This window comes from Megalobrama amblycephala, linkage group LG12 (genome assembly GCF_018812025.1).
Source record: "Megalobrama amblycephala isolate DHTTF-2021 linkage group LG12, ASM1881202v1, whole genome shotgun sequence".
Classification (NCBI taxonomy): domain Eukaryota; kingdom Metazoa; phylum Chordata; class Actinopteri; order Cypriniformes; family Xenocyprididae; genus Megalobrama; species Megalobrama amblycephala.
This window is the reverse complement of record NC_063055.1, coordinates 9,925,476-9,950,716: the sequence shown is the minus strand read 5'-3', so window position 1 is coordinate 9,950,716 and position 25,241 is coordinate 9,925,476. Positions and strand designations below refer to the sequence as shown.

The 25,241-nt window shown below is 36.0% G+C and overlaps 1 protein-coding gene across 9 annotated transcripts in view; it reads right to left on the bottom strand.

Moving 5' to 3' along the window:
- The window catches only part of LOC125279483 (voltage-dependent R-type calcium channel subunit alpha-1E), a 166,763-nt gene that overhangs the window by 40,123 nt on the left and 101,399 nt on the right, over window positions 1-25,241 (bottom strand). For all 9 annotated transcript variants that reach the window (XM_048209205.1, XM_048209203.1, XM_048209210.1 and 6 more), the window contains 10 exons: window positions 17,217-17,320; window positions 11,232-11,408; window positions 8,333-8,487; window positions 6,162-6,265; window positions 5,293-5,408; window positions 4,500-4,553; window positions 1,727-1,816; window positions 1,315-1,524; window positions 1,106-1,218; window positions 121-233 (listed from right to left, as the gene is read on the bottom strand). In XM_048209205.1, the coding sequence (XP_048065162.1) occupies window positions 121-233; window positions 1,106-1,218; window positions 1,315-1,524; window positions 1,727-1,816; window positions 4,500-4,553; window positions 5,293-5,408; window positions 6,162-6,265; window positions 8,333-8,487; window positions 11,232-11,408; window positions 17,217-17,320 (1,236 nt within the window). The remainder of the gene's footprint in view (window positions 1-120; window positions 234-1,105; window positions 1,219-1,314; window positions 1,525-1,726; window positions 1,817-4,499; window positions 4,554-5,292; window positions 5,409-6,161; window positions 6,266-8,332; window positions 8,488-11,231; window positions 11,409-17,216; window positions 17,321-25,241) is intronic.

The window sequence follows — 25,241 nt, the reverse complement described above, 5'->3', positions numbered from 1 at the left end:
AGTTCAACATGGGGACATCCAGAACTGAGCAAAGACATCACAAGTCAATAAACAGATTATTGCCTCTGGAAGAAGCAAATAAACCCAAAGGGCTTTTATTTCAGGCAAGCCTGCACTTACTTGGTGATCTTGAAAATTCTCAACAACCGCAAGGCACGCAGAACGCTGATCCCAAAGGATGTGCCAGGTCTGAAGAACCCCCAGAGCACCTCAAAAATACTGCCTACTATCACCTGGAAGGAATTCAGGAATTTCACCTCTTCAAAAATCCCAATGATATCCAAAAATACTGTCTAAAGGTGCAGTCACATTAGCAAAATTTTTTTAGAAAGAAAAAATGTCCATTGTCTGTTGTCAATAGTGTAGCAATGTTAAACCAAGATGCCTCCTGATGATTCTGTATAATCAACCTGAACCCGTTGCAAAAACTGCATGGGCAAATCTTTTACCCTCATGCAATTCCCAATCGCATGGACTACTAATGAAATTCACCTGCCAAACAATGGTAAATGCAACCACACCTTAAACACTCATTTATATTCTCTTAAACACTCATTTATATATATCAAAGTCACCATACAGACATTTAAATAATTGACTTAAAATCAATTAAATGATTGACTTAAAACCAGCTACTTTTCATGTTAGATTAACTGTATGTTAGATGATGTTTCATAGTTCTTAAACAGAAAACTGTAATGGGAACTGTATTCATGGGAAGGACCAGCTACAAATGTTCTGATTAAATTAAAGATTAGCCAAGAGAGAATCGTTATATATTAAGTGGCACAGTCCAGAACTAAAACTGAATTTTAATTAAATAAAGCAACATATTGATATTCATTGCTGGGTCTTCAAATTTACATAGAAATTTAAGACGCGTTCATAGTGCCTAGAGTGGCAAGGCGTAACTTCAAAAAAGATCAAATAAGATCTACAGTTTCATCTGCTCTTATTTCTTTGCATGTCTTTTATGTTTCTTGATAAAAAATGTTTTGAACACTCATTTTTAGAGTCACCACCTTGATCCTCTTTGACATTTGCCCTGTTGCGCTATCTTCATTTCAAAGAGGATCATGGGAAGCAAGACAGAAAATGTACTTACCCCACAATCAAAGCAGTTGAAGGATGAGTGGAAATAGAGTCTGGGCCCAAGTCCATACATCTTCAGAAACATCTCAGTTAGAAACAGACCCAGAAACAGGAACTCTGCATAGTCTGCAATAAAAAGGAACCACTTTAAAGTTCAGACTTTTGATCATGTATGACAGCATACGCATAGAGAGAAAAGTTTCATTTTGCTTGTGGTCTTACAAAGGAGACTAGACAACCACTGAGGCTGTTTGTGATGTACGATGGCTACACAGAGAGTGTTGAGGGCCACCAGACCCAGAACGATCCAGTAGAAGGTGTGAGTCTTCACCATACGGCGAATGGAAATTCGTAGCATGCGTTCTTTCCGTTGGAAATAAGACGTTGGTCCTCGTTTAGCACTGCGTATGCTGGCTCTGTTCAGTGGCATCCCTGATGAACAAAACAAATGTATAAAAAAGTAAAACAACTTAAAACCCCTTTTGTATTGAATGAATTAGATTATGTTTTCAGCTCTATATGAATTTAATTTGAAAACATACACTGACAAGCAGGAAAATATGCACCATATTTTGAGGGTCAGGGCATTATCTAGACAGGGTATGAAGGTGAGTTGGGGGAGGAAGCCACTCACCTACAGACGAGATGTCAGCATACTGTTCCTCTGGAGCTCTCCGAACATCATCCACCCCTCTTCTCTTTATGGTGGTGGCTCTTTTTAGCACTGAGAACAGAAGTACCAAATAATTTATCCTATTATTCTCTTATTTTTTTATTTAACCTTTATTTAACCAGGCAAGTCATTAAGAACATATTCTTATTTTCAATAACAGCCTGGCAGGAGAGCAAAAGTCTCCTGAAAGACATACAGCCATACATTACAATACACACACACACACACACACAAAAAAAAAAAACATCAGTTAAAACATTATTAAATATATATTTTACTCTAAACTAAATAAATTAACAAATTAATAAACCAAAAGTTCTAATAAATAAAAGCATATGGCAGTATAAAATCTATTGGCAGTCAGATGATTTGCATTTCGGTCATCTCACGCTGGGTAGCCCTGCCCATGTCATGGCAGAAGTACAGTAAATTACATCTCAGTGCTCAGTTACAATCTCAAATATAAAGACGCGTTATACTGTGTGAGTAAAAGTGTGATAATTATAAAGAAACCAAATATTTTCTGTTTCTATGTATAAAGTGTTTTTTTTTCTATCCATGAGGCAAACTCATCAGAAACATCAAATATGTTCTGACTGTCAGTGATTTTGTTGTCATGCAGATTTTTTGCTTTCAGTGCCCGCAGAAAATATGCATATTGCTAGAAACCAGGTTAGCACACGACATGACAAAAATACAGCCATCACCCTGTTATAATCAATTTGTTCCTAAGCTTTTACAGAATATAACAGGGTAGACAGCAGCAATAGAAAGTTTCCCAATTTAATCAAAGCATCTAGTCTAATAGTTTGCACTAAAGGATGCATTGAACTGCAAATAAAGCCGCTTGTTATATTTTGCTGTTGTCAAGGAAACAATGAAGTAAACATGAATCCCTTTCATTACATTTTATTTTTTAAACTCTCTTCAGAGTGCCATTCGGATACCTACTGCTGTCAAATATACATAAGGGCCAGAATTGGTCTCAGTCTCTCCTGACCCTCTAAAAATATTTTTTCCATTTTAAGGCTGTTTTTTTAAGACAATTGTCTTAAATGGTATGATGGGACTCTTACAGGCAAACAGCAGGGGCATCGAAATAGGAGTTCACCATGGTTACTGCCTGTTTTTCATTCACAGCCTCTGGGAAGCTGTCAATCACCATTTAATCAAAAAAAAAAAAAGTAATAATAATAAAGTAAAATAAATAAAAACCTTGTTTGATTCTGGGGAAAACCTGTCACCTTATACAGGATTCCGATGTCATGCGGTAGGTTTTTGCTACACATGTACACACCATTAGCAGGACCATGGCTTCTTGTTTATTGTGACATAAGTCTATTAAATATATAATCCCTGTGCTGCTTTATGGGAGCAGAACAGGCTTTATATGCCAGAACAGGCTAATGAATAAATGACAGAGTCCTGCACGGGTCCAGTTTAGTAAACCTCACCCACACAGCAACTGCAGCACTTAACAGAACACCGAACAGTTATCTGAAAGCAGCACTAATTTAATTCCGTACCCGACCCAGGTAGACAAAAATTATTTATTTTCTCATGTAACACAAGCAATCAAACCAACATTAGGCATTCTGAGTTGATGCATTTAAGAAAAATATGTCCAAAATGGTAATAATTAACAAAAAACAAGATGAGAATGTGTATCCTTCTTGTAAACAACACAAAACATCATGTGAACAATCTGCCCATACAGGCCATTTTGAACAAATGTGCATAAATCACACAACAGATGCTTAGAGGTTTCCATAAATTAAAAGAACATATAGCCAAATATGAGCCTTTACTGTCATATAATATCGGAGATATTTAAGGGATTCACTCAGCATTCAAATACGGTTGTCTCTCCTGAAACACTGCAGTGTACACTGTAAAAAAAGACTTTAACGATTTTAACGGTAAAAGACTGTAAAAATACTACTGTGAAAACCAGTTAATTGATTTACAGAATGTTTCCGTACTATATACGGTGAATAACTGTAATAGATCTAACGGTACATTTAATGTAATTTTCAGTAAAATACATTTAAATTTACAGTCATTGTATAACTATATTTAAAAAATGTAAATTGACATTCTCACAATTCCCTGCATGACACTTCACATTTGATATATTTTTGTTGAAATAACTGTTTCGTCTTTGTTTTTTCTAATCAGTTATGTACATTAGGGTTTTATGTTACATCTAATGTTGTTAAATCAATGTTTATTGCATTTTAAAAATTTCACGTGTGTTACCATGACATGTTCAGTTTTTGTGTGAATGACACTGTGTGCATCTTCTATATATTAGTATTATCCTTCTCAGCTTTTGGAAAAGCTGCTTGTGATAAACTTTAATTCATCATGTGACTCTCATCACCACTGTGTTTGGTGGTTGTCAGTGTATTACAAAGATATAAAACAGATATTAGTACTTCAACAGGTTGGTAAATTAACATTATATGAAATAAATGTTTTTACTGTAAATTTAATGTAAAATTATTCCACCCGATACATCAAATATTAGCATTTCACTTGCCTGTGTGCAGGACTTTGATAAATGATGAAATCTGTACAGTGTGAATGCATATTTACTAGGATGTACTAGTGTACACTGCACTAGGGTTTTCAAAATAATCACGACCCTGACCCTGACACATAATTAAAAACTGCATCCCACAATCTACGTGGGAAAATGAGAGAGAAAAGCAACAGAGGTCAAACATCTCACCATCTAAAGCAGAAGGTCCTGAATTCTTATTCTCCTCTGCAAGCATAACCTCCTCTGCAAAATAAAAAAAAAAAACGAATTTGAATCTTAAGTTGTGCACATACAATAAATTGAAAAACTGTCATTCAAAATCAAATTTAATCATGGATATTAACAAAAAGATTTAGAAAAGTTGAACAAAGGAATTAATGAATAACAAATATATAAGATACAAAAAAAAAAAAAGATTCTGCTTCTAGGACACTTAAATATGAGACAATGATCATGTCATTTTTTGTTTTGTTTTTATTTCAATTAAAGCACAAGATGCTCTCTGGATCATTCTCAAATAATGCTGGAGAACATGAGGTTTTACACAAATGTGTGGCATTCACAGTGCTAATGTTGTTAAAAGCCAAAGGGATACATAACAATACATAATATATTTTTCACTTCAGCTTTTTACTTGAATTGTTATACTGATAATAGGGCTGGACAGTATGACAAAATATATCATTACCACATTATAAAATGTCTACTGTTAGAGATTTTTTTTTGTAATTAGCTTCTTTTTATCATATCGAGAAATAAGAATTTGGCCATATTGCCCACCCCTAAGTGATAATATAATTTGGTAAGGAAAAATTGCAAAAAAAAAAAAAAAACTGCATTTTCTTTCACTAGTGTGTCTCTTTTGAACGGTACTCGACATCCCTTGTAGAATGAGGCGATGCTATGGCAGTGTGTTTTGACAGATTTGATTTACTTTATTTGTTTTGCATGGTGCACTTGCCAGGTCAGTGTGTAAGAGTACCTGCACGGTCAATCCAGGCCCGATACCCGTTTAGCTCTCTCTCAATCTGCTGCTGTCTCCTGAGCTTCATGAAGGCTCTTCGGTTCTCCACTCGCTCACGCTCTTTAGCAAACTCCCTACAGGAGTCAACAACATACAATTACCCACACAGAGAAGAACCAGAGGGATGGGATGCACTTAATTTATCAAAGTGTTTCACCTGCAGAGTGAAGGAATGAAAGGCAGAGATAGAGAGGCTGTGTCCAATTTGCATAATTTTTAAAAAATAAAGTTGAAATCACACAATTTGTGGCTTCTACAGAACATATTTCAATGCCACTGTTAAGCATTTCTCTATGGAGAAACATCTCTTTTGATTTTGTCAGAATTATAAAAATGGAAACAAAGTGAACAGTTTTTGCACACTCTGCCCATTCCCATGAAGCATGAATGACATAATTGAGTTTTGCATCACAGTAATATATTACATTTAAAATATATTACAGTAGAAAACAGATTGTAATTGTAATAATATTTCACAGTATTACTATTTTACTGTATTTTTGATCAAATACATACAACCTTGGTGAGCATAAGAGATTTCTTTCAAAATAAATAAATAAAAACTCAGTGATTGCAAACTTTTGACTGGTAGTGTATGTGAACACAGTGTACAAATGTACAAAGAGCGAAAAGAGAGATGTGTAGAAAGAGAAAGAGATAAGGTCGCTGTGTGTGTAGTAACTTAATTTTACCTCTTGTCTCTAGAGATGAAGTTAATACATTTCACATTAACCTCCGATAAAACTCATTACCCTGGGTCAGCTCAGACATCAGGTTAGATGTAGTGTCACTTTGTCTTAGAGCTCATTGAGGAAAACAGTACTCACCCTGACAGGACTCCTAACACCAGATTCAACACAAAGAAGGAGCCAATTATTATTAGGGGAATGAAGTAGAGCCAATTCCATGTAGGGCCTAAGGCATCGTTGGTCTGTGCAAACACAAAACAGGAAGTGAACAGCTCTTAATCTTCAAAACAAAGAAAATATTTTTTGAATTAGCAGTATTATTATCTAAATGGCTAGATTGCCTACAGTAGATTGAAAAGGTCTGAAAACCATAAACCCTGCCCTTGTAATGGCGACGGTTCAGCGGGGCTCTGCTCTGCCGTGCAAAGGGTGTGATCACTGCGTGGGAAGGTGGCATCTTTGCCCAGCTGAGCTGAGAGGGTGTTCCCCGCATCCCGACGCAGCTGCAACAGCTCAGTTATGAGTGTGAAAAACGAGTCTAACTGTGGCAGCATGACTTGCGTCATGTATGACACCACATGACTGGTTAAAAACAATGTGGACCTGGATGAACCTGCTTGATATATTGGTAACACTTTACAATAAGGTTCATTAGTTAACATTAGTTAACTACATTAGTTAATATGAACTAATAATGAACTGCACTTCTACAGCATTTGTTAATGTTAATTTCAACATTTACTAATACATTATTAAAATCAAGAGTTGTTAACATTAATGAACAAACTATGAACAGCTGGATTTTTATTAACTAACATTAATAAAGATTAACAAATACAGTAACAAATGTATTGCTCATTGTTAGTTCATGTTAGATAATACATTAACTAATGTTAACTAACGAACCTTACTGTAAAGTGTTACCGATATATTATTGTATGTAGGAGCTGAAAGCATCGACACATGGCGCGGTGGCACTTCGGATGTCGACTTGTGGTACTTTCCAATACCATACTCTCATCCTATCTCTCCACAATGCTTCCTGTCACGTCTGTGCTGTCTGATGCAATAATTCAATAAGTATTATTATGTAATATCTTTTTTTAAATGTAGAATGGATCCATGAAAAAAGAAACTGTACTTTGAAAGACAATTTGACCAATGAATTTCCAAAATAATTTTCCAGACATTCAAAAGTATAGGATCATGATTTTTAAAATTTATTTTACTGTAATTGGCCTCACAAAGAATAATTTTCATTATTTGAGGGTGCTTACTGTATATAAGCAGTCTATCTTAGCAGAACCTTAGCAGAAATTATTCTGTTTAAATTTTAGTAATCTATTTTTACTCCCAGAGTGGATTAAACCAGTGTTTATCAAGCAGTGGGACAATTACAGGTCTATTTTGATGCAACGTAATGCTTACATCCAGGTAGGCAAATGTCAACAGTTATGCAGACTGAATGCCAGTGGGAGGGGCTTATGGTGTGATGATGCAAAACTATTCATTAATGCCTTGCTCTGGACGCAGGCATATGCAAATATTTTTGCACGTGTGATCTCACCAATCCCACAATATCCAAACGAGCCGTTTTTGGAGCTTTATTAAATAAATGCCCTGTTTATAATGAGGAGGATGTTTTAAGCTATGAAACTTGCAGGATGTTTTAAAAGATCAAGGCAAATTTGATGACCCCTGTCATGACCCCATTAATAAACATAATTTTATCTCAAACTATGCATGATTGTTTTAAAGTCTGAGGAAGTCCTCCTCAGTACTGCATACTGTACGTAAGACCCGTGTACAAGTACGACAGGTCACAGCTGCCAGTGAGGAGGAAGTTCATCAACCATCAGTTTTAGCTAAAACGGGCCAGTGGGCCAGAGATTTTTCTTTTGCCATTTATTTATTATTTTGGGGAGAAGAGACGGAATGGGATTAGGACACAATGCAAACGTATTCTGTCCGCATGAGCACCAAAGATCAATGTCTCCCAGTACAAATGCTAACCACAAAGCCACGGTACCAACAAAAACACTTTCATCATATTTCGTCAGAAAGCAAGGCTTGAACTCATTCAACCCATTACTAGCCAAAAGCCTCAACCAATGAACAGTAAAACGAGGCATTAAACCGCATAAAATGTGAAATATTTCAAAGATTCTAAACACAAATGCTACGAGATCTTCTTTAACAGTGAAGTAATGCTTCAACATTGAATTACAATAAGATTATACATTTATACATTTGGATTATAATACAGAAACAGAAGTGTTACATATCAGTCAACTGAGACAGAAACTTACATTATAGAGTATGGTTGTCCAGCCTTCCATGGTGATGCACTGGAAGACAGTGAGTATGGAAAATAAGATGTTATCAAACTGAGTGATGCCATCGTTGGGTCCGGGCCAGTTAGTGCAGGTATAATTATCAGGACAAAACCTGACCCCACATTTGGCTACATGAAATGAAAGAGACAAATTTTGTTTAATGTATCTGTGTCATTTCTCTGTTTGCTTTACTGTTTGTTATCATCCAGCTAATAGGAGGAGGCCTACAGAAAAAGGAGGTGTTTACTTCATGTATGGGAGGAGCCAAGACTCTGATTTGCAGATCTGTATGGACCCCTGATTTTTTTTCTTGCAAATGGTAATAATGTTATTTTTCTCAATACTAATGTTATATTTTGTTATTTAATAACATGCATAGGGCTTTTCACACTGCACTTAACCCTGGGTTATCTCGGTTCTAAACACCGCTTTTAACCCCCGGTGAAGGAACGGTTCACACGCATTTGTTTACCCCGCATTACAGTGCCAAACTTGTACAGTGTCAAACCATGCAGTGTTAGAATGTTGCGGCTAGACGCTTAACAAAAGACAACCAATTGCGTACTCATATTTGCCTGCTTTGGACAGTCACGGAAACACTGCGCATTGAATAGACAGTAAATTCAGTGTTTGAGAGGCAAAATGTCAGATGCTGATGGAAAACACGACAATTTCAGAGAAGAATAGTTTCGTTCTTAACTTTAGGAAGCGTGGCGTTAGTTTTCACTGTTACGCTGATGATACTCAGCTCTATATTTCTTTGTGCCCTAATGAAACTTACCAATTCAAAAAATTAACGGAATGCATAGCTGATATAAAAAATTGGATGACTAGTAATTTCCTACTACTAAATTCAGAAAAAACAGATTCTAATTATTGGACCAAAACCGTCTGCACATAACAACCTAGAATACTGTCTAACACTTGATGGCTGCTCTGTTAAATCTTCATCGTCAGTTAGGAACCTGGGTGTGCTCTTTGACACCAATCTTTCATTTAAAAGGCACATTTCTAGCATCTGTAAAACCGCATTCTCCCATCTTAAAAATATATCTAAGCTACGACATATGCTCTCAATGACAAATGCGGAACAGTTAGTTCATGCGTTCATGAACCTCAGGGCTGGATTACTGTATCGCTCTACTGGGTGGTTGCCCTGCTCGCTTGATAAACTACAGCTGGTCCAAAACGCAGCAGCTAGAGTTATTACTAGAACCAGGAAGTATGACCATATTATCATATTATCCTGCTTTTGTCAACACTGCACTGGCTCCCTATTAAACATCGCAGAGATTTTAAAATCTTGCTAATTACTTACAAAGCACTAAATGGTTTAGCTCCCCAGTACCTGGGTGAGCTCTTAATGCATTATAGTCCTTCACGTCTATTGCGATCTCAGAATTCAGGCCAGTTGATAATACCTAGAATATCAAAATCAACCGCAGGTGGTAGATCCTTTTCCTTTTTAGCACCTAAACTTTGGAACAGTCTTCCTAGCACTGTTCGAGAAGCACTCTGTCAGTTTAAATCTAGACTAAAAACACATCTCTTTAACCTGGCATACACATAACACACTATCTACTTCTATAATTCAAATCATGTAAATTGTTAGGCTGCATAAATTAGGTCACCCGGAACTGGGAACACTTCCCATAACACCTGATGTACTCACTACATCATAAGAAGAATGGCGTCTACGCTATTATTAGTCTCTCTCCGTTTATCCCGAGGTTTGACGTAGTCTGCCAGATCCAGGCCATATCAAGTTGAGATGAAGGGCCTGCATCTAAACATGACGAAAACGCTCTAAAGTGTCACCTTAACTATCCCCTGCGAAGGCCTATCTCCCTTTCCTTTCCCTATGTATAGATAAAACGTTATCAAAATTATTCCAGTTCGCATAGATCCGCGGACACGACTATTTTTTCTGTATTATGCGGACCAGACAAGTAATTTGGCAATATCACTTTGTAAAAAGACCAAGCGTCTGCACACATACACATTCAAACACGTAAATCAACAACAAAAATGCATTAAAGGTCTTCGGTTTTCAGTAGGAAAGGAGTCATTTAAGCGGCCCCTAAGTTAATAATTAATTTTTACAACGGAAGTGATTCAATCAAAAACCTACTTTAGCTTGATAATAATATTTTCTTAGAGTTGCTGTAAAGCCAAAACAATGTCAATTAATTTTCCTATTATCATGGTGAAGATGCTTTAAAACAGCCCATATTGTGAAAAGTGCTATGTAAATGAAGATGACTTGACTTTAGTCCAAAATGTCCATTCAATATAAACTTGATAGTATAGTCGACAATGCGAGCTTGCGCAATGCTAGAGCTGTGTAAACAGGTCACGTGCTGCGTTCATCCAATCAATGACACTGACACCACAAATATGCAAATAAGAACATTAACCCAGGGTTTAGGAATGTACAATGTGAAACATCAGCTTATGAATACCTAGGACTAATTGTAAACCATGGGTAAATTATGAGCAGTGTGAAACGTGAGGCAAGATAACCCAGGATTCCGTCTACCCGTGGTTTAGAATGACCCAGGGTTAACTATTTCGAGTGTGAGAAGCCCTCATGTGAATTATGGTAAAAAAAAAAAAATAATAATAATAATAAAAAAATAAAAAAAATTCGAAGAAAGTGTTATTTGTGACCCTAAAAGATGTTAAAAATGAGAAACCAAATTTTTGTTGTTTTCAACTGAAATTTTTGTGAAATTCTGTTCTTTCTTTTTCAGTGTTCTAAAGATTTACACTGGATCCCAGCATCTGACATAAACATAAATGAAAACATGTATATCTAGGTACTCTAAGTTTGTACATATGTGGAAGTGTAGATCTATGCATGTTATTATACTTGTGTTTGTGTGATTCTTCTGGCTTATAATGCCTGGTTCACATTGCTTGTTGAGTTTTCCACTGTAGAACTCTAGTCCAATAATGGCAAACATGAGAATGGCAAAAAACAGCAGCAGACCGATCTGTAGCAGTGGCACCATTGCCTTCATGATGGATTTAAGAACTATTTGGAGACCTAAAAAAACATAAAAATGTATATCAATAAGTATCATTCACACATAAACATGAAAATTTCAACCCAGGCTCATTGGAAAAACACGCGTGGCAACGTTTCACAGCACCTACAGTAAACCTAACCTACAGTGTTAACAAAAGCAAAAGTAAGATTAAAAACACATTTGCTGAGGCAACTATGCCATTTTAGCTGCTTCTACAAGTCTTTGAACTCTTTTATCTAGACTTGTGTTCAAGAGGTGGACAGTACTGAAGTATTTTTACTGTACTCAAGTAAATTTAAAAAGTATCTAGACTGTACTTATCAGAGTGTTTACTTTATCAGTGTGTTTACTTTATCCAAAGCATAATATCATACTTTTTACTGCACTACATTTCATAAATAAAAGTAGTTTATTTACCTTTAATACTTAAGAACCTTAAAAAATGAAGTACTTTTTTGTACTCAAGTAAAACTTTGAATTACTTTTATTTTTTAGAAAATACAATATTATGCTTTGGAATATTGTGAAGTAAAAGTTTTCTAAAGAAAAACACAGATAAAAAGTACAGACACTTGAAAAATGTACTTCAGCAGAGTAAACATACTTCACTACTGTCCGCCTCTGTTTGTGTTTCATGGGACTCATACCCATGCGCTCCCCATTGCTAGTGCAATGCTGTAGCCGGTGAGCTACTGAATAAGTTCAGTACATTAGAAAAGCCATACATATGGAGCTGGTTATGTGATGTAAAAGTCAAAAATGTATTACTTTACAAAACATGTATTATGGCAAAAAGTGTTTTTAGGTCATAATCAGTGGCTGCTCATGAGGGGAGGCAAGGGAGGCACAGCTTACCCAAAAGTTTGAGATGAAAATGGGAGAAGGACAATTTAATGTTAATAAAATTCTGTTATTTATTTCATTTCATGTCACAGAATGTGTATTTCTTGTACGTAATTTCACCATTGAATATAACCATGGGCGGATTGGCCATCGGGCAATTCTGGCAAATGCCAGAGGGGCCGGACCATATTTTTCAATGTGGGCCGGTCAGTTTAATTATATATATAAATAAACAGGCCGAAAGCGCATAGGACAGGTTTTTATTGCTACCACGATTTCATTATGTTTATAATAATGTTAAGAATAATAAATGTTAAGAAATGGCCGGCCCAGTTGGCAACGGCCGGCCCGGTCCCGAGATGGGCCGACCACCCCGCCCCCTTTAGTTACTGTGGCACTCTCACGCCACAGATCATGCTCTGTCAGTGAAAAATACATTGGAGCAAAGAGGACACTGACAATGCGTCGACAGACAAGAGAGATTTAAAAAATAAATACTGTTTTGTGGCTCTTTAATGTGTCTTGACAGATTACTGTAGCGACTCAGTTCAAGCAGCCCATGACACTACACACCATTTTTAAAATTCAAATACACAACATTAATCTAACTGCTTTGTCGGACATAAATGTGGATACGGTGTTATGATTGGTTAGATAGCCAGTCAATCAAACTCAGTCAAAATCAGTCATCAGAGAGAGAGCACAACACGAGCAAATTGTCAGTAAAATTAGCAAAAAAGGAAAGGCGGTGGAGAAAAGGTTCAAGAAAGCAAAAAAATGCTTTTAAGTCCGAAACTGTCAAATGCCTAAAATTAACTAAACTCTTTTCAAAGGGTTTAAATTCGGCTGCTGCAACGGAGGACAGAGGTAAGGAAGAAAGAAAGTCTCAAGTCATTTTCATGCAATTCAATTCATGCTACTTTGCTCCAGTGTTTTTTTTCTTTTTTGTGTACAAGTTGTAAGCGTAGCATACAACCCGTGTATATTTAAAATGTCATTGCTTCGTGATAATTGGTTACAAGTGTTAGTTACTAAATTACATGACTGAAATATCAGCAGATAAGGTGGGATTTAGGGTAAACAGACTACTGTACACTACTTGCAAAGTTGCAATATAGTCAAAAACACGTCAAAAACGTATAGCAACCCAGGTGAAAAAAGTACACTTCCATAATGTAACCTACTTAAAGTGCTCTATTTCCGCGCACTAATTTTGTACTTAATGGATTGTTCTTAATTTTGTACTTCCATAGTATTTTTTAATAAAATTATTCTTTAGTACTTGTTAAGTGGTAACTAAATGGTGTCTCAAAATAGCACAGTTGAGTACACTAAGATGTTCTTAACATTATCTTAAGAAGTACTTAAGAAGAATTTTTAGTATATTAAAGTACAAAATTAGTGCATGAAAATAGAGCATTTAAGTACATATGGAAGTGTACTTTTTTCACCTGGAACTGCGCGTGTCAGTGGGTGGGGCTGTGTGGGTGTGGTAATGTGGGCTGGTGTGGCTACAGTGCCAGGGCTGAATTTTTGTCCCAGTCCGCCCCTGTATCTAACCATTAAATACTGAAGTCGGAACCACCACTGCTCTTCCCCAAAAGTGCCGAATCTGCCAATGTATTACAATAATTTGGAAAACTGTGCTAAGGACAGTCTGAGGGGATATAGAAAGGGAAAGGGAAGGCAAAATCCATAGCCAAAGTTTTTTGCCTCAATTGGTAAAAAAAAAAAAAAAAAATAGCCAATCACCATAGAGTATTTCACTTTCAGCAGATAGAGTTGAAAAAATACATTGCAGAGGAGGCTATCCTCCCTTGTTATATCAACCAATCATTGTAGAGATGTACATTTTGTGATCTTAGTTTAAACTGCTACCACTTATAATGTACCAAAAGATGCCAATAAAACAGCTTGTGAACAATGTGTTACATAATGTTATATTTACCTCAAAAAAGCTATTCAGCAGACCTGCCAACCTTGGAAAATTTTTTTTGAGTACCAGTGTGATGGGTTTTTCACATTTCACTACACCTGCTCAAAAGCATTTTTTAATTCACAATTAATATAATGTGTCCTTCTACAAACTGACAATCACAAGTGAATCGCATTCATATATTTAATATGGACTAAAAAATTTTGTTTGCAATTTCAAGTAGGCTATATTTACATACATTACAGTCCAAAAGTTTGGAACCACTAAGACTTTTAATGTTTTTAAAAGAAGTTTCGTCTGCTCACCAAGGCTACATTTATTTAATTAAAAATACAGTAAAAACAGTAATATTGTGAAATATTATTACAATTTAAAATAACTGTTTTCTATTTGAATATATTTCACAAAGTAATTTATTCCTGTGATGGCAAAGCTGAATTTTCAGCATCATTACTCCAGTCTTCAGTGTCACATGATCCTTCAGAAATCATTCTAATATGCTGATCTGCTGCTCAAGAAACATTTAATGTGTACAATTGTACAAAATATTTGTGTACAATATTTTTTTTCAGGATTATTTGATGAATAGAAAGTTCAAAAGAACAGTGTTTATCTGAAATCTAATCTTTTGTAACATTATAAATGTCTTTACTGCCACTTTTGATTGATTTAATGCATCCTTGCTGAATAAAAGTATTCATTTCTTTAATTTCTTTTCAAAAAAATAAAAATAAAAATTCTTACTGACCCCAAACTTTTGAACGGTAGTGTATAATGCTACAGAAGCTTTGTATTTCAGATAAATGCTGTTCTTTTGAACTTTCTATTCATCAAGGAATCCTGAAAAAAAAAGTACACAACTGTTTTCAACATTGAAAATAATCATAAATGTTTATTGAGCAGCAAATCAGCATATTAGAATGATTTCTGAAGGATCATGTGACACTGAAGACTGGAGTAACGATGCTGAAAATTCAGCTTTGCATCACAGGAATAAATTACTTTGTCAAATATATTTAAATAGTACACAGTTATTTTAAATTGTAATAATATTTCACAATATTACTGTTTTTTACTGTATTTTTAATTAAATAAATGTAGCCTTGGTGAGCAGACAAAACTTCTTTTAAAAACATTAAAAATCTTAGTGGTTCCAAACTTTTGGACTGTACTGTACAACTAACCTGACAGTCGAGTCTTTTATACAGGTTTTGTAATGAAAACTAGTCTAAAATTAAGAAACCCTTAGAAAACAGTAAACGTTGAGTTTACATGTGATTCATTTAAAATACTTAATTTATTATTCCAATATCCAAATATGATACTAAATCCCACAGAAAAAAAGGGTTTCTATTTGTAACGTGCTGTCTTTGAATTATAAACAAGACAAACATTCGCTGAATAAAGGTTAGCCAATATAGACATTTATAGAAAACAGTTGAGCAAAACGTATCGAGTATTCAAGAATATCAAGAAGTTAGTCCAATATATAAGGAGGGGTTGTGTTAATGATCTTCGCGCGCATTTGTGTAAGAGAGAGCTCGCGCAGCACTGAGACAACGGTACTTTTAAATGCATAAGTAACTAATGTGCTATACGCAACACATGTAGGCTATACGTTTCTCAACACTGAGAATAAATAAATAAACGCCTGTTTCTCCAGACTCGCGCTTGTCAGTCAGTCACACATCAGAACATTTTCATAATCACTAAGCCATATAGCGATTTAAATTTTATTTAGATTTGTTGTTCAACATTACTTGAGCATTTTATACCTGTTTACCTTAAGGAGTTAGAAGTACCGTGACTGCTGTACTGTCCTCGCTTGAGAAATCAGTCACTGAGACGGCGGGAGTGGAAGGAGGGGTCGAGGGATTTTGTGTTGCTGTTGATTTGCAGTCTTTTTTTATTGATAGGCTGTATGCATTTGTCAATCATCCCCGCTTGCTATTTGGGCAAATGAACCCAGCGCTATGATTGGTCGAACTCTTTCTTTTGCTCGATTTGAGTACTACGCGTGCACAGAGGAGTCACCGGGTTTTTGCGTAGGATAGAGTGACAAATCGTACCAGCGTACTTTGAGGTCAAAATGCGTACCCGCTACAAAAAAATGCGTACATGTTGGCAGGTCTGTATTCAGTGACCATAAACCTGTTAGTCAGCTAGAAAAATTAATTTTGCAAAATATATGAAACATAATACATATTCAATATAATTTTGATGTTTAAAGTATGTTTGAATAAATCTGTCAAGTTTTTATAACAGCCACCATTTAAACGTTTATTTTTCAAAAAATGAATGCGAGTATTATAACTTACTATAATAACTTTATTATTATAAAAAAAACTTCCTTTTGTGTAATTTAAATGTTTGTATAAAAAAAACTGTTGAGTTAAACCTACGATATTATAGTAATATTGTACCAACTGACTTCCCGTATAGTTTACAGCATTAGTTGAGAGGTTTTTTCATTTGCCATGAACTGTACCTGATATACAGTATATTCAAAATAATCGATATCGAATCAAATTGAAACTGAATTGAAAGCTTGTGAATTGAAATCAAATTGAATCATGAAATTTGAGTTAATACCCAGTCCTAGGGAAAAGGAATAAAAGTTATTGGTGTTTTACAGCCTCTAGTGTTCATTTCAGCTGGAAACTGTAGTGAATTGTATGTATAGGTTGGTTTTTGGAGATTTGCAGAAATGTAGGTAGAGGAACGCTTATCCAATGAGCCTAGGTTGGAAAATATACTATTCATTTCTTTAGATGTGAAAAAACACTGTGTCCTAACCAGATGCAATGTGATAGGTTACAGATGTGTGGAGTGGGTTTTTGGACCAATGAGATTTTACTGTGCAGCTACCCAGATAAACAGACATTCTTGCAACAAACAAAATGCCTTGTTGCATGTAACTTGTTGGAGTTGGATTTGTCTTGTCGTTTTATCGCTTTGCACCTGATTAGGACACAGTGTAATAATCCTCCTCTCAAACAAAATTACACAGAGTGATTAAGAACTTCATTTAGATTCACAAACATACTAGGAATGCCAGAAACCAGTTTAAGGGGCCGTAATACCCTCACAGCCCTCAGCGTTCGCAGGTCTAATGAAATATTCATGTGGGCTCCTGCTGTGGCCAGAATCCTGTTAACAAAATAAAAACAAACATAGGTTAGGCGAAGAAACAAAACAACAATTTTGCAGGATATATAAATATTTCACAAATATGTAAATGATGGTGTTGGGTAAACTATGCAATCTCCATCATTAGTGACATGGTAATAGTGATGATTCATAGTGACACTGTAGGTAAAGGGGAGTAATTAGAGCAGCGGTGCTAAATGCGTGTAGTCCTTAATGAGGTAATGCCTCTCAATGAATGACAGCCAGCACACTTTCTAATAAGGGTCACTTCTGATTCACAGCTTCCTTCTAAGAGCAGGTGACATTCATCAGGCATGAACAATGAGTCATCTCTGTTTTTCATTCCACTCGTTTGTTTTGTGTATAGACCTTATGCCACAGAGAAACAAGCGCGCAGCAGTCTTTAGAATTTTGTGTTTTAACTTTTTTGCGGTAGCCCTGTATATTTCTATGGAATTGCTGTTAAAGAGTAATTAGCTGGTGAAATGGATTTACTTGTTGCAGAATTAACGAAAGTTATCATGAGCATTGTAATGAAGCACATGTCATAACAAATGTCAGAAGACTAGGAAAATTTTAAAATGAGTAGTTCATTCATAAATCCGTAAGATCTCACCTTGATGTTGTAGAAATACAAACCGGAAGACAGATCACAATGAGCGCACCGCTGAAAAGGGACGGAGCTATGTAAGGTCTATAGTCCCCTACACACACAAACATATTCACTAGGGGTGGGAGAAAAAAAAAAAAACGATCAATCGATGCATCCTCTCTCCAACGATTCTGGATCGATTCTGAGAATTTCAGAATCGATTCTTAGCTTAGTTTTTATTTGGATGCGCTAAGTGTGCTTTAGAAACTGTCCCTCCATTGTAGTCATAGTTTTTGTTATTTTTGGACCAAAATGTATTTTCGATGCTTCAAAAAGTCCACTAATGTCAAATGGACTACTTTGATGATGTTTTTATTACCTTTCTGGACATGGACAGTCTACCGTACAAACACTTGCAATGGAGGGACAGAAAGCTCTCTGACTAAATCTAAAATATCTTAAACTGTGTTCCGAAGATGAACGGAGGTCTTACGGGTTTGGAACGACATGAGGGTGAGTCATTAATGACATAATTTTCATTTTTGGGTGAACTAACCCTTTAAAGGTCCCGTTTTTCATGTTTTTTTGAAGCTTTGATTGTGTTTATAGTGTGCAATATAACATGTGTTCATGTTTCGCGTGTAAAAAAACACAGTATTTTTCACATAATTTACTTATCTGTATACCGCTGTTTCCACTGTCATAAAAACGGGCTGATGACTTCCTTGTTCTATGAAGTCCCTCCTTCAGAAATACGCAACAAGTTCTGATTGTGCCAGCTGTTCCTGTGTTGTGATTCGACAGCAGCTTAGCGCTCCTTGCCCGGAAAGGTCACGCCTCTTACCATAACGTGGAGATGCACGCGCTCAGTGTTACTGTAAACATGTCTTTAATTTTACCCTATCAATTTGAGCCGGAATCAGACCCGGTGATTGGACTGCGGGATGAAAATAACAGCGTTTCGACGACATGGCGACAAACACACTCTACAAACGCAACTCTTGTGTATTCCTGTGGGCGGAGGTTAGTCAAAAAACTGTTTTAGTGACGTCATTAAAGAAGGAAGTAGAGGGATGTAGTCCAAACTGGCCGTTCGATGTAGGCGACTTCTGTTAAATAAAATATCTCGCTTGGCATTGAACTTTGAGCTTTAAAATTTTACAGATTTTATTTATACTCTAACAACAACATTACACACTAACTAAAGTTTGAAACATGGGATCACGAAGAACGGGACCTTTAAGAGCATTTCATAATAAACAATGTTATAATTGGTAAAATTATTTGTAGATGGCAAGGAAAGACCATTAAAACTTAAAACTGATATTGCTAGTTAACTTTGCTCATAATGAGAGAATTTTATGTACGTTGTTTGTTTGTTTTTAGTAGAGATATTATTTTAAGCAAAATATAAAAATGGTCCAGACTTCAAGAAGAAAACCCTGAGCCTCCATATAGTACCTTTTATCAGTCACATGGCCTTCTGCCTTGCATAGGTTTCTAAATGTAAAAATAACAATAGCCTGATAAAACATCTGATATTACCTTTTAATATTCATATCCAACTGGGCTCAACTGATGACATATTAATTTTTTTAAATTCTCAGACGCCACTGCTTTGGCACTCGGGACCCGATATCCTTACCTTTGATCACAATTTTGACTGTTAGGGATATTTGTATTTTCTTTTATGAAGTACTACTGCTGCCCAGATGGAAATATATATAACTATTACAAAAAAGTATTGTCCGGACCTTTGCTGGGAAAGAATCTGGGAAGGAAACCAGAGCTCTTGGAACTTTAATTGAATATCGCTGGTCTATGGTATGTCCTAATTTACATAGCCAAGTAAATTCAGTATGTGTGAGTTTTCAGGGGGCACAAAGAGTGATGGCACCGAATAGGTGAGTGTGGAGGGGGCAGGATACAACATAGAAAAATAAAAAAGCTAAGGGTTATCTGAAAAAAAAGATCTCTGTACACTCTTTACAACACCTGGACTCCTGCATGCTTTAGAAACCCTGCTGAAAAGACCAGCATGAATTTCCTGGCTGCTTTATGCAGATTACACATTTAATCACTTAGCAGGTGCTTTTATCCAAAGCGACTTACAAATGAGGAATAATCACAAGTAATTTATCATACAAATCCAATAATATTGAATTGCAAGAACCAAAATAAAGTTATAAAAAGTCTAATACATACAACCCAAATTCTGGAAATGTTGGGACATTCTTTAAATTTGAATAAAATGAAAACTAAAAAAACTTTCAAATCACATGAGCCAATATTTTATTCACAATAGAACATAACAAATGTTTAAACAGAGAAATTTTACATTTTTATCCACTAAATGAGCTCATTACAAATTTGATGCCAGCTACAGGTCTCAAAAAAGTTGTCTTAGAGAGGCTCTCAGAAGTAAAGATGGGCAGAGCTGTGAAAAAGTGCATAAAAAGATTGTGGAATACTTTAAAAGCAATGTTCCTCAACGTCAAATTGCAAAGGCTTTGCAAATCTCATTATCTACAGTGCATGACATCATCAAAAGATTCAGAGAAACTGGAGAAATCTCTGTGCGTAAGGGACAAGGCCGAAGACCTTTATTGGAAGCCCGTGGTCTTCGGGCCCTCAAATGACACTGCATCATTCATCGGCATGATTGCGTCAATGACATTATTAAATGGGTCCAGGAGTACTTCCAGAAACCACTGTCAGAAAACACAATCCGCCGTGCCATCTGCAGATGCCAACTAAAGTTCTATCATGCAAAAAGGAAGCCATATGTGAACATGGTCCAGAAGCGCCATCATGTCCTATGGGCCATGGCTCATTTAAAATGAATTGTTTCAAAGTGGAAAAGTGTTCTATGGTCATACAAGGCCAACTTTGATATTCTTGTTGGAAAGCACAGACGCCGTGTCCTCCGGACTAAAGAGGAGGGAGACCTTCTGGCCTGTTATCAGCGTTCAGTTCAAAAGCCAGCATCTCTGATGGTATGGGGGTGCATAAATGCATATGGTATGGGCAGCTTGCATGTTTTGGAAGGCACTAGAATAGGGGAGCCTCCAGATGACATCTGTTTCAGGGAAAGCCTGTATTTCAGCAGAACAATGCAAAACCACATACTGCAGCTATTACAACAGCGTGGCTTTGTCGTAGAAGAGTCCGGGTGCTGAATTGGCCTGCCTGCAGTCCAGATCTTTCACCTATAGAGAAAAATACGTCAAAGACGACCACAAACTCTTCAGCAGCTGGAAACCTATATCAGGCAAGAACGGGACCAAATTTCAACACCAAAACTCCAAAACTCATAACCTCGATGCCCAGACATCTTCACACTGTTTTGAAAAGAAGAGGAGATGCTACACCATAGTAAACATGCCCCCGTCCCAACTATTTTGAAACCTGTAGCAGGCATCAAATTTGAAATGGGCTCATTTTGTGCATAAAATTGTAAAATTTCTCAGGTTAAACATTGGTTATCTATGTTCTATTGTGAATAAAATATTTGCTAATGTGATTTGAAAGTCTTTTAGTTTTCATTTTATTTAAATTTAAAAACGTCCCAACATTTCCGTAATTCAGGTTGTATTTACACACAAATATACATACATACACTTACACATACATGCATCTAAAACACAACATATGCTGGTGGTGACAATCCAAAGAGAAGATGAGAATTCACAGATACATTTTCCTGATTGATCATTGCTGTGCGGATCATCGTAACCATCCTCCTAGGATGCAGGCCAGAAAAGGGCCTTGTAATAATGTGATATGATTATTGTTGGTCTGATTAGAATGAATAGAATCCCTCTTCTCTCAGAGGGAACCCATCAAGGGCATGGCTCATTATAAAATGCTAATGTTGTCCTTTATTTGCTGTGCCACCTAACAGGAAACGGCAACTCATCTGAGATGCAGCCTGGAGGGAAATGAGAGGAGCATTAGTGTGTGCTAAGCTTTTGTCGGCATTCGGTTTCTGACAGCTACCCACTGGATGCCATGTGTGTAACCTGGGATGAACCGTCCTTTCCAACATCTCAACCAAAGCTAAAAATTATGGATTCTGTCATAGCCCAGTTCACGTGGCACTCCTGTTGTTGGCTAATTAAACTCCATCCCATTCCACCGCACCGAGATGAGTGAGGTGCATGAACACAAGACACACAAAAAAGAGGAAGACACATAAAGGAAAACTGAGAGCGTCAGATGAGAGTGACTTTGTATGGAGTCAGGTGGGCTATATGAATCTTATATCACGATATGAGTAATTTTATTTGACGATAATGATATATAACAATATAGTTATATATAGTCAACATTTGAAGTGGATCAAAAAAGTTCATCAAAGTTGTCCTAAGAACTAAGTTGACCTAAGAATAAGGTATTAGGACAACTTTGATGAAAGGTTTTGATCCACTTCAAATGTTGACTAGTGTATATAGTTTATATATATATAAAAACCTCTCAAGCTTACTGAAGACAAATAAACAGTCAGTGATAAAATAAAAACAAAGAAACTCATTACAAGCAATAGGACAACAAACTAGAATAGAACAAAGAAACAGACCTACCTGAAAAACTTCAAGCACTCGAAATAAGTACTACATAAATTGTATAAAGTAATCAAATGTATAAAAAAAAAAACACTGCATATCTTCACTGTGTAAATGAAATATACATGGGTCAATGGCATGACGTGCATATTTTTGTGTCTAAGTGCATTACTGCCTTTTTAAAATAATTTGATAAATTCATGATGACATGTAAAACTTTATTCTATAAAACCTATTTAGTTTGAATTAATTTTTAGTACATTCAAATAATAAATATTATTTTATGTTTTGGTATCTTAAACCCCCAAAATGTCAGGTGGCGCAACCATCCGCACAAATGAACATACTAAGAAAACTAAGAAAAACAGTGTTTTAATAATAAGAGTTTCAAAATAAAATACTATGGCATAATTTTATGTTTGAAACATTTCACATAAACAAACTGTATAAATATCAGTAGTTTTAAATCTGCTGAGATAATTTAAAAACTTTTGTTACAGTTATTTGTATATTCTCAAATGCCGGGTGGCACAACTGCAAACATGGGTCTTTTATTATGAACTGACAAGGTAATAATCATGCATCATCCAGAGGACCCCAAATGATCCTTGTGGCTTTGAAATGAAAAGGTTTGTAGATCTCTCTCAAATACTGATAAAAATTTCAAGTATAGGTAGGTTGGTACACTTTCCATGTCAGGTGGTACAACCAATGTAAAACTAGGAAAATAGTTTATCATAAACTTCTTTATCGCATTTAAAAATTCTATGTATGAGCTTGCTAGCATAGGCAAAAGCTAATGCAGTCATCCAAATAGAAGCCTGTTGAGTGTAAAATTAGTTGCAAAAATCAGGGGGTAACATGGTAACAATGGTAACATGGTAACGCGCGAGAGAATGTAATCTTTTAGTTTTAAGTTGGTTTGAACAATCCAGATAAGCGCAAGTAAGTACCATTTTGATTAGCCATCATACCTACAATGTTTGTGCACTGTGCAACAATGAGTGATGTATACACGCGAGAGATCACTTCCGGCGCTTGCGTAAACTACGCCAGAGCACGTACACACCTCACACACTGGATGCCGTGCACGCACTCAAGGCAGTTGGACATAGTGGTGTATTAGAGGTAAAAAATTATATAAATACTGTTCAGTTTCTCGCACAAACCGATCGGTTCGTGTCTTTGGACATCAATGTGTTGTCACGAGCCGCAGGGTTTAATTTGGATTTGTCGGTGCATGTTTTATTTACTCTCATAGATTTTGTTACCATTGCCATGCATTATATGACTGACAGACTGCAACGTTTGGAGTTAAAAATCATCATTTGTGTTCTACTGAAGAAACAAAGTCACCTACATCTTGGATGCCCTGGGGGTAAGCAGATAAATATCAAATTTTCATTTTTGGGTGAACTATCCCTTTAATGAAGACCTGTATTAAATGATGCATCAAAGATAAAATACAACTTCATTACACCTTTAGACAACTCCTGTAGCCCACCCATAGTGAAATTAATAACTGCATAGCACAAGCCACAGAATATTTCCCACCCAATTTTTTTCACATCATTTTCAGTAGGGCTTTATAACAGTGGAATATTAATCTCAGATTGTCCTGCATATTAGTCACATCTGGGGTGTCAAGGTAGCAGGATGTCAGAGATTCTATTTAGGACCTGTGAAAGAATTAAAATAGCAGCACAGGAATGAGATGAAAGACTTCACTGAAAGACTGCTAAAGAAAGAAAGAGAGAACATTGCTCCTACATTTGCGGGGAGTCTCTAAATCGCAATGGCACAAAGGATGCAATCAGAAAAATGTTTAATTTTTTTTAAAGGATAAGAAATTAGATGGAAAATGTAATGCATGATATCTGACAACATTATTTGTTGCATTTATATAAGTGGCAGAATGATAGTTTTCACTAAGAAATCTGTTGAGAAAAGTTTATAAAATGATCATGTGCCCTGCAAGCATTGTGATGGATCCATCAGTACAAATTATGTAACATTAGCACATGTTCAATTATGCTTACATAATTCATAACAGCTTGTGTTTATAATGTTAGCATTTACAAACTATTACTGCCTAAAGACAAAGGCTCTCTAAGCCTAATGCAAAGATGCATTCATATGTATAGAAAGAGAGAACACAAATTTCATGCAAGGAAAGCATCATTCCTCACTTTGAGAGGAGGTTGAGAGGAAAGAGAGAGATCTTGACTGTTTTCTCTGAAAACAATATTGTGTGTAGGCGGGTCAGGAACACAAAGCTGGTGTGAAGACAATTCCCTGGCACTGAATGAACAGTACGACATTTTACCACTAACAAAAGACCACAAGATCTCCATAAAAACCGAATGGGCTTCCTGGGATTCATGTGAGCATGCTGTATAGCCAAAGTTCATACTAATGATTAACACGCAGGATTAAGCTCTGCGAATAGAACCACACTTTAAATATACAAAAATATCTAAAAATCCAATATACATTTACTTGAGTAACAAAACTGTATACGATACTGTTGCATAAAACTTATTAGATATTATCTTGAATCTCTGTATACATCTTAAAATTTAGTTTCTTGTCCTTATATTTACACAATTTGCAGATCCAAACTGACTTATAGAAAAAAATATCATTAGTTTGGGCCAGATTTACTAACAGCTTGCGCCAGCGCAAACCCTCTTTTGGCATAAAAAAAATACTGTCGGGATTTACTAAAGACACGCAGTGCAAAATTAGCGCTGAAAAGGCGTGG